Source organism: Seriola lalandi, unplaced genomic scaffold, assembly GCF_002814215.2.
Source record: "Seriola lalandi dorsalis isolate HSWRI2012SDOR001 ecotype SW California unplaced genomic scaffold, Sedor1 jcf7180002052955, whole genome shotgun sequence".
In the NCBI taxonomy this organism is placed as follows: Eukaryota; Metazoa; Chordata; class Actinopteri; order Carangiformes; family Carangidae; genus Seriola; species Seriola lalandi.
Window position 1 is genome coordinate 349,753 of NW_019523508.1, and position 10,377 is coordinate 360,129.

General features: G+C 40.7%; 2 protein-coding genes across 2 annotated transcripts; both read left to right on the forward strand.

Moving 5' to 3' along the window:
- The first annotated feature begins 2,744 nt into the window (after positions 1 to 2,744).
- LOC111650835 (uncharacterized) lies at positions 2,745 to 4,642 on the forward strand. The gene has a single exon (XM_087172482.1). It carries the CDS (start codon positions 3,701 to 3,703, stop codon positions 4,511 to 4,513), a length of 813 nt encoding a protein of 270 aa, XP_087028608.1. The 5' UTR covers positions 2,745 to 3,700; the 3' UTR covers positions 4,514 to 4,642.
- A 539-nt stretch (positions 4,643 to 5,181) lies between these two features.
- On the forward strand, positions 5,182 to 10,352 carry LOC147819480 (protein Bouncer-like). Its single transcript, XM_087172483.1, has 3 exons — positions 5,182 to 7,707; positions 9,587 to 9,754; positions 9,891 to 10,352. Exons 1-3 carry the CDS (start codon positions 7,653 to 7,655, stop codon positions 10,118 to 10,120), a joined length of 453 nt encoding a protein of 150 aa, XP_087028609.1. The 5' UTR covers positions 5,182 to 7,652; the 3' UTR covers positions 10,121 to 10,352.
- The last annotated feature ends 25 nt before the right edge of the window (positions 10,353 to 10,377 follow it).

The window sequence follows — 10,377 nt, forward strand, 5'->3', positions numbered from 1 at the left end:
TTACTTTTTACAAAATACTTGCAGTTAAGTATTTCATTTTTTTGCTACTTTATGCTTCCACTAAAGAGGAATACTGCCCTTCTTACCCCACTACATTTATGACAGCTGTTACTAGTTATTTTTCAGATTGGACCGACAATAATAAATGATAAGCCTGGTAAATATAATGCAATGCTAAACTTTAAACTGGTGGTTTAATAACTGCTGGAGACCGAAGTCCATGAATAAATATAAACTCATGTATTAGAGCTTTACTTTTTCTTCTTTTCTCTCTCATTAATCATCTCATGACCCCTTGCATTTATGTTGTGGTCCTTGGGAAGGGTCCGGCCCTTAGGCTGGGAACCACTGGACTAATCTAGCTAACTGCTACTTTATACACAAGGAGTTAAAACTAGCGCCACCTTGAGCAGATACAGTAGTAAAATGATACCTATTCAATGAGTGTTAACGTCACATAATAATAATATGTCCGTTACACGGGCCTTTTTTTCTGATTTCTTTTACAGTGACACTTTCAACACATTTTGTTAATAACTCAAGTAGTTTCAGATTGTTCTTTTGATACTTTCACTCTGGATCTTTATACTTCTTCCACCGTCGGTAGTTTGACAAAACAATCTCAACTAAAAGTCAACTTACTTGCCTTTTCCAGAGCTTTCACCTGTATTGCAGTCTTCAACATTTATCTATTGACATATTAGCTCAGTAGTTGTTGACGATTTCATTAATAGCACTTCTAGGACTTTTGTCCGTGTTTATTTTCACTAAGACTTGTACTTCAGTATTTTTACACTGTGGTATTGTTTCCATATAAATTACAAATTACCATATGCACACCATGTTCTGTGTTTTAGAAATGTAAATGTGTTTTTTTATGGTTACATGCAGCCACTGACAAATGTTCATCTCTGTACATCATGAAAATCAGGTTGCAGACTCTCAAATCCATCACAGTGAACATTGTTTGAATTAGATTACACTATAATCACGAGCTAATTCACTATAGACTTCAAATCAATGTGCACGTGAACTTCCCATAATGACTTAAGACCAAGGTAAAAAAGGAGGCACTTGGATTTAAGCTAGTGCAATTGTCTAAAAATAATTCAGCAAACAAAATATATATACTCACTTTCATTCATTTAAAAAAAAAAAGTTTAAACCTTTAAAACATTAGAGATGGAATTTTTCATCTCAAAAATATAACGATGGTAAGTTAACATTGGACCCATCTATGTAGTCATAATGTTTGTTAAAATTAAAAAGCTCTAAACTTAAAAATTAGAATATTTCAAGGGTTGTGACCCACATTTACTGTAAAATGATAGTAAGTTGGCTTTGCTTTTAGACGGCATGCTGCAGTGTGGTCACGACTCATCATGTAACTGAAAACTGGTTTGCTGTGTACCGCTTTTACATGACCCGTATGCAAATAGAAAAAACCCACCCACAAACCAGTATGCTGTGTGGGCCACACATCTGGTCGTGTATGCAACAACCACCACTGTGAAACCATCATGCTGTGTACTGACTACACCTGGCCCATAAGGAACAGGCTGAAACACATGTGCATGCCATGTGGGCCAGGAAACAATAATGAAGCATGGATAATAAAAAAAAAGAACACAAATGTGATATGCAATGCGATGGATTTCACAACTTAACGGACCACACAAGTTTAACATTGCACTACACAAACATTGTCAGACTTTTAAAAAAAAAAAAAAGCCACAGAACTTTACTAGCTTCTGGGCTTGTTTTCGCTGCACATGAACATTAGTGTTTCCCTCGCTGGCACTGCCTGCACACGACCCCTCAGCCCACAGACTTTACACTGAGGCAACATCATCAAAATTAAAATCACTTTTCCAGACTATGGGACATTTTTACAAATACAAATCCTCCATTTATTCAAATTTAACTAAAGACATTGTAAAAAGCTTTTCTTGTTCGTAGCTAGAGGTGTCCTGTCAACAGTTTTACATAGATCTTTTTTATAATGGTGGTCTATGGGGAAAATGCTTTTTGGGAAAGGGCAGATTTGTTTGTTGCAATACTGTGATTGGCCACTGGGACAAATTGGCTGAAGGGATGAAAGCAGAGACAGTAGAGAAATAGAAGACCTTTGATGAAAGGCTGAAAGGCGGCACATGTCCAGCTCTCTCGTGCATCCATGCTTCAGACCCAGCTGATGCTGACTCAAGTGACATCACTTGAGGCAATTTATCGGCTTTCAGTGTAGGTCCCTGTGGAGCCACAAAAGACTTAATGCAAAAAAATGTTTCCACATATGCAGCAGTACTGGCCAAGAGCTATAAACAGACTGATGTGTGAAATCAGTGGAAATCCCCTTTAAGTAAGATTCAATATGCAAATGCTGACCTCAATGGAAACCACAACTGTTGCTTAGAGCAGTGGGAAAAATAATCATCCAAAAATCTTAAACATGTATTTGAGAATAGACAGCAAAAATGTAAAGTGTACAGGGTGAGTAGTTACTGAGATATAAAACACTAACGTGTCCCTTTAAGTAAGCGGTATGAATTATAACAATTATATTTAACTTGTGTTTAACTTAATTTTAGGTTTTTGGTGGAGCACGGCGGCTGCTCCTTCACGAACTTTAGTCATTTTAAAAACACTAGATGGCTGGTGATCACTAAGAATAACTGGGCTCAGCGTGGGACTGCCCTGGACCAGCCACAGATTCCCACGACCCCTCCTCCACACACACTCACACAAACCAAAACACGGGGCTGCATAGGCGCACAAGCAGCGGGGAGACAGAGAAGCAGAGCAGCTTTGCACCACTTTTAGTAAGGACTGCTATTCACACTTAAAGCTTCATTTCGGGCTCAGCGGCTCCCGCTGTTGCGTTGGCTCACACAGTGAAGCCAAAGATGAAAAACGTCTTAATCTGAGGAGGGATTAAGAGAAAGTGTGGATTTACCCGCGAATCAAAGTGGTGAAGATACACGGAGGAGTGGGAGGAACAACGCAACTCAGGGTGATTTATTTTGATAATGCTGAGGAGCCAGTTTGTGCTTCGGATTTACGTCCAAAACAAGGCAAGTATCCAATCTGATTTCTTACTGACTGCCTTCAGATAACCGGACAGTGAACTGCAGTGAACGAAGCACTGAATTAAGATGTAACATAAAAGATGCATGCATAAAAGCACTTACGAAGCCTGACTTAATTTATCATCTTCATTTGCCTCCTGTTCAGTCACCCGTTATGTTATGTTCACTTGCCTCGGAGGAAATTAAACTATGAGTTCAGTTGGAGCCATTGTCGTAGTAATGTGACTCCATTTTCATGACTGCAGTGAGATAGTGAAGTGAAATCACAAGGTCCTGAAAGGGGTCAGTCGTGTTTTATTGCCATGATGGTGAGTGAGTGGTTCAGTAACAGTTCAGCCCGGGTTCAGAGGGGCTGCTGCGGGGTTGAGTGGAGAGAGTCTGTGTGCTGCTCCACAGAGACACTGGAGGAGCTGCAGAAGGGTTGGCATCTCATTAACTCAGCCACATGTCTTATTAAAGCAGCTATTTCCTGTTGTGTGCAATGCTCTACAACACCACCAGCACCCCCACCCCTCCTCCCCCTGATGCAACACTTTCTTGCGTAATTCTTATATTTCTGCTCTTAGTCCTCTTTTCTGTGTCTTCTTCTTCTCTGTTCAGTCTGAACCCAGAGGATGACAGCAGCCAGTCCAGTCTGCAGCCCCGCCACCTCCCACTCTACCCAGTCCTCACCTGTTTGCCTCCCAGTATGCCACAGACACCTCAGGAAAGGCGAAGCCCTCCAGACCAAGCTGCACCTGCGCTCTGCCCCAGGTGTGTGGCTTCTGTTGGGTGTGGTGGTGGTTCTGGTGGGGATGTGTGTAGCAGTGGCGGGCTATGTATCTGCAACACCAAGGCCTGTGGGGGGCCGCGGCAGCACCCATGCTGAGAGGATGAAACTGGCCGGGCCCGTGATCATGGGACTGGGCCTGTTCATCTTCATCTGCGCCGCCACGCTGCTGTACGAGAACCGGGACCGCGAGGACCTCAGACGTGACACACCTGATGATCTTGAGGATCTGAAGGGAGGAAACGGCTGGGAGGATTCGCAGGAGCAGTCCAGCTTCGGCTGCCAGGAGCAGTGGGAGTGTAAAGATGGAGAGCAGGGATCCTGGGCCACTCCAGCCCACACACTCCCCCTCTCAAACCAGAACTGTGGCCCTGCTTCTCTGCCTCGCACGAACAGACACAACACGAGCAGCAGACCATCACCGCCACCTCTTCCGGATGCAGGCGATGGAGATAAAGAGAAAGTGGACAGAAAGGAGGAGGAGAAGGAGGGAAGGTCAACCCTGCTGGCCCGAGTTCTGCACCACAAGGAGCCAATTCCTCACCCTCCCTCCCCCTGCCTGTCCATCTCACACTCCTCCATCTACTCAGACTCCTGCAACTCTAGTGAGATCCACTTTAACATACGGACAGACTCTCCTCTGCCACCGCAACACTGAACCTCCTACTGGTTCCACTTCTACTGTCTCCTAAAATATGCATGATGAGATACAATTTAAAGTTTCACGTGCCAACACACAGTAAAGACAGTAAAGACTATGCATTCCTCAATAAACAGATGAAATGTTTGTTGGTATGTTTTAGTGCCTCTGAGTGGCGCAGAGTCTCTGAGTCACTGTCTGTGAAGGGTGTTTTTGTCCTACATCGTTCTCTGACTCACCCACATTTGAAAGATTGGAGCTATGCTGTTTGATGTCAACTCGCCATCTTGTCGTCTTAGAACTCACCCATGCCCAAAAAATCCTTAAAGCCATGGCTTGTTTGACCATATTTGGACGTGAGGAGGATTGTTGAAAAGTTATTTGGGTGCCATACTCAGTCTTGGCTTTCCCTCTCCCTCTCCCTCTCTCTCTCTCACACACACACACACATCTCTGTAGAGGAACAGCGTCTACATTTCCTCGCTGGAGAGGTTCAGCTAAGTGGATGAGCAAGATTAGGTCTTGAATGAGTCTTTATCTAATCTCACACATACTGTAATCTGCTCTTTATCTGAGGAAATTGTGTCTCGGTATAAACAAGAGAGGCACACAAGGCCACACTCCTCTCACTCGACTCCTACAGCCACGCTATAAATACCAGCTGGTGCTTCGTACAAATGCAAGCTTGGACTTCAGTTTCAATTTTTTTTTTCTGTAATTCAACTTTTTTTTTTTTTTTTAATTCACAGTGTCAGTGGCTCAGTTTTAGCTTTTATCAAGTGCAGTGAGGCGAGATCTTAAACAATTTGGATAGAATGAAAAGAAAGAGCACTGACTTAAAAAAAAAACAGCAAAATCTGGTGAGGCTGGTATGAGTTATTCCTGACGCAGCTTAACTGAGAAAAGCGGTCCTGTGATTCGAGTAACTGAAGCCTCAGTCTCCCACCATTCCGACCTTTCATCTCCTCTCTCATCATAATCTGATTCCTACGCTTTATTCACGTCCTCCATCCTCCGTCTCAGTCCTCGGCTTCTACGAAACAGCAAAATAGCCAAAATAGGGCAAAACAATGCAGAGTATAATGTTATCAGGTACAATTAAAAGTGAGCCTGTTTGAACAGTAAGAGAGGTACGGGGGTAGGATTTTAATTATCGCCAGCATTTTCTCCTGCAGCCTCTAATTACACAGGGGATCAGTCTGAAGGTTTTTATAGGTGCCTTTAGGACTACAGTATTTCCTTGTTGTTTGAGCCCATGCTGGGATCCTGCCATCCAGATGACGACCGAGACTGAAGATACAGTCATTTTCAGCCACACATTTCACTCGCTAAAAACAGCACCCATCTCTCCCTCTCACACGCTCAGTGAAAGGATTTGTGTAGGTACAGTATTCTGTTCTAAGATGTATATTTCAGAGGCAGGGATGAGCTGGGGAGTTGTGTCTGAATCTTGACTGAATCTTGTAACAAGCTGCCTCCTTCGCACTTACCGCTTAGAGAAGCAGCTCTCTCCTCGCTCTCGCACATACATGAGTCCCTCTCAGGGTGAGATGCCCTGATGTGTTTACATTTAGAAGGAAAGATGCTCGATTATAGTGCTGCAACCGATTACTGTCATTAGTGATTAAACTGCAGATTATTTTATTGATTATTGTCAATTTTCTTTCATCTATACTCAGTTACCAGTTTATTAGGTACGCCTGATAGCTTAAAGACAGTCCTGTAGTAAATCCTCCCTTCATGAAGGTTATAATCCTCAGTTTTTCTTCAAAGAGATTTTGACTCAACTGCAGGATCATTTTTGAGGCTTTTATTATTTCATCCAGCCCATTTATATCAATGAGAGCAGGTGAAATAAAAGAAACACCTTTTCATATAGTAAATTCAACAGCACCATGAACTACATCCTCCAAGATAATGTCAGATGAAAGCTGTCGGAAAATAGTGTAAATGGTGCAGGACAATTTCCCAGAGCCCAAACCAACGTCTTCCAATTTCTTGTCCTAACAACAGTCCAAAACTCGAAGATATTGAGTGTACCAACATATAAGACTAAGAAAAGCAAGACATCCTCACAATGAAGAAGATTAATACGATTAATCGTTTATCAAAATTCTTACAAATTACCTGAGCCAAACAACTCAACCAGTTGCAGGAATAATGTCGCTCCTGTTTCTTATTATACATGCTGCATATAACATTTTATTTAGCAGGCATTAATCCTGATTTAGATATGAGATCTCTTTGAATCTGACAGTGATCTGACCAGAGGGAATTTCAGTATCTTTACACACCTGCACACATCACTGCAGCAACAGAGAATTCAAGAAATCTGTGAGGTTTGTGTGAACAGCAGTGTTACATAATTCAGTGACACACGTTTTATGCTGCATTGAGAATATAACTGAATTGAATCCCCTGCTCTGAGAGAGGGCTTTGTTTGTGTGTGTGTGTGTGTGTGTGTGTGTGTGTGTGTGTGTGTGTGTGTGTGTGTGTGTGTGTGTGTGTGCACTGATACATATCTGAGCAGACGGACGGGAGGCTGTAAGCTGCTTAACCCTTTGCTGACTCAGGACACATGCAATTTCTCTGTTCCTTAAGAGAGAGAGGAGCTATGATCAACATTTTTTGGCACAAAAAGATGAGAGTGACTGAGGATCAGTCAGCCTGAAGACACCAGTTTGAAAAAGTGTTTTTTTTTTTTTTTTAACACCTGTTACAGCAGGAAAAGGGATTGAGTTAAGAAGTCTTCATGACCAGATGGAGAAATGTTTTCCACCACTGAGGAGTTTTAACCTTTGTCTACATCTGACATTCAGTAGTTTTTTTAGAAACGGAGAGACGAGTTATCAGCTTTGTTTTATATGTGACGTTCACGTTGTAACTTCTGTTAAAACAGCTATTAAACCAAATGATGTTTTCTGACATTTAGGGAGGCATAAAATCCTTCCTGGTTGCCAAACTCTACATCCCACCTCTCTTGTATTGCAGCTGTTCCCCAAAAACGTCTCTTCTCTGATCATTTGCAGCCTTCAGCAGCTGTGATTGGTGCAGGACAAATAGCAGGTGCATTCCTGACTAATCCAATATCAGCCCTGCTTCCGGTCTCCTCAGCAGTGCTCATGGTGCAGTCAATGGAGGAAGTATTGTGCTGAAAATGAGAGAACTAATATTTTGTGTTTTTGCCGTTATGATGCTCGCACCTACTCAAGGTAAGATTACCTATTACCGGGGTTATAGTAAGTGTCCGTTGACCCAACAGTATATCCTGTTGTCAGCTAATGCTGATACTAGAACTTGTAGATTCTACACCTCAAACTCCAACAACAACAACAACAACTAATACAAATGGGCATTAAAAATGTAATTAACTTCTGGTTGATTGTTATTCATGAACAGTTTCTTGCTGGTTTCAATAATTTATGAATTATGTACATATAAGGATTTGATTAGTTAATATAAATCCAATGCAGTGCTGTGATGTACAGTGCTGTCAAAAAGAATTTCCCCTGGGAACAATAAAGTCTAACTAACTAACTGTCAAATACAACAGCCCTGCAATAAATAGGATCTGCAACTAATGGTTATTTTCATTATTGATTAATCTGCAGATTATTTTCCTAATTAATCCAGTCATTATTTGCTTTATAAAACTCTAAAACTCATCTATTTAATATATTATATGTATATTAAATGTATATTTAAAAGCAGAAATCTTTCACAGTTGAGAAGCTGTAACCATCAAGTTTGGCATTTTTGCTTATCAAAATAGTTGCTGATTAGTTGACTAATCATTGCAGCTCTATAATAAATCCTCCCTTCATGAAGGTTATGTTTGTGTTGAAAGTCTTTTAAAAGAAGTGTTGTTTTATGGTCACTTTTGAGGCTGTAGTTTTGTCTACCCTCACTGATTTAAATGAGGTACAAAATATAATAGAGACATATTATGTAACACAGTGCAACAGCACATACTACTGTGCATCCTCCAAAATCAACACCTCAAACAAAACAATTTTAACCATTCATTAAAGTAGGATTTACTTCAGGACTTTTGCATTCAACTGCATTAGACAAGGTGTACTTAATAAAGTGGTAACTGAGTATAGATTTAGGACATACAAATTAAACAATGAATACTACAGGTTAGAGACACTTGATAGTAAGTCTGTTTTTGTCTCACAATGTTTCCAACTTCACTACTCTTTTGTCTGCTTGTTCACCTGACCTAGCATTAGCTAACGAGATGAGAGGGGATAAGGATTGTGAGTCTCACTGAAACACATCTTAAGAACCTAATGAACAGATTAATCCTTTTCCCAGCAGCAACCAGTTGCAGCAGTGAAGCGTGTTCTCACAATAAACCCGAAACCTAAATCTCAGATAAGTCATCCAGAACTACTTGGATAGTAATATGTTGTTGTGTCCAAATAAGCTACCTTTATAGTTCCAGGTCCAGTATCTGTCTGGTTAATAATAACCACAATGCTGCCCTAAGACTTGGAGCACTCTCTGAATAACACAAGTCATCCACTCCAAGAAACAAATTCCAGGCCGCTGCAGAATAAACAAAATATTTCTGAGATGCTTGAGAGCTCGGCAGAATGTTGCTCATCAGTTTGGCTTGATGTCCTCCAGCAGCGCTCCAACACTTCACACATTCTGCAACCCCTGAATAATAAATGTGTCCAACAAACTATTACATAAATGCCTCAAAATCTGAATAATAAAAAGAATTTTATTCATGAATCTGACATACACTGTGCACTATTTATGACTATATATTCTCTGGCCTTCACTTTTCACAATTTAGTGTTTTTAATATTTTCATGTGTTTTTTGTATAATTTTTCTGTTGCCTGATTTTGTATAATTCTATCTGCAGCTTTTTAGTCTGCCATCTTCCAACCTCAGTGGGACTTTAAATAACGGTTAAATTAACACATATGATTTATATGTCACATTCATGTTTTCCAGCTTTCAATATAGTGGACAGTATTTATTTTTTTTACCTATTCTTTTGCTAATTATTTTGTCATTAGAGACAGTCTCCCACCTTAAACAGTGCTGTGTTTGTGATGTTCTTTGGGCTCAGGTGAAGAGCAGGAGCAGCTACAACTGCAAATGGAGTCTGTGGGATTAGTGGAGGAGGAAGAGTTGCTGGAGTGTTTCCGTTGTGATCTGGGCTTCTGGGACGCCTGCTACACCACTCAAACCAACTGCAGCCTCGGCGAGCGATGCTACACAGGCCGAGGGAAGGCAGGTGTGTTGGATAAGACTGTATTTTTAGTCAGTATAAGTTTATCAATTAATACCTAAGCATTAGAAAGGTTATCAGGATTAATCTATTTTATTTTAATGTACTTCAATGACTAAATACCATTATCTTGTCTCCCTAGCTGATGTTCTGGATCTTAAGACTTTAGGTTGTGTGAAGGAAGAAGAGTGCAATGTGGAGACCACGGTGGAGCTCTTTCCTAACAAAACCATCTTTGTCATGACCAAACACTGCTGTGATACACCATTCTGCAACTCGGCTCACAATCTCCCTATCTACACTCTTTTGTATCTCACAGTGGCTTTCCTAACTACCTGGCACATCACTGAAGCCTTAACGGGATCACAATAAACAACCTGCATTTATTTATTGATCTCAAAAGACTGTGTGAAGTGATGCTGAAAGGACTTCAACCATATCGTGAAGAAGAATCTGTTTTCTGTCACATATAATATTTTGAAACGCACACACAGTGTTTAAATTTAACAAAACACAAGAAAAAAATGACTTGGGTATTTTGTTTTGCTACAACATAAACCTTTGTAACACGTGCAGGGTATTAAATGTTAAAATGTTACAGTAACAGCATTGTAGTCATGTGTAGATAA

What these genes read in the sequence shown, in the direction of transcription:
- LOC147819480 (XM_087172483.1), top strand. Translation starts at nt 7,653, where the DNA reads ATGAGAGAACTAATATTTTGTGTTTTTGCCGTTATGATGCTCGCACCT. An exon ending in GATGCTCGCACCTACTCAAG is followed by an intron (nt 7,708 to 9,586) that starts GTAAGATTACCT and finishes CTTTGGGCTCAG; the next exon opens with GTGAAGAGCAGGAGCAGCTA. An exon ending in CACAGGCCGAGGGAAGGCAG is followed by an intron (nt 9,755 to 9,890) that starts GTGTGTTGGATA and finishes TTGTCTCCCTAG; the next exon opens with CTGATGTTCTGGATCTTAAG.
- LOC111650835 (XM_087172482.1), top strand. Translation starts at nt 3,701, where the DNA reads ATGACAGCAGCCAGTCCAGTCTGCAGCCCCGCCACCTCCCACTCTACC.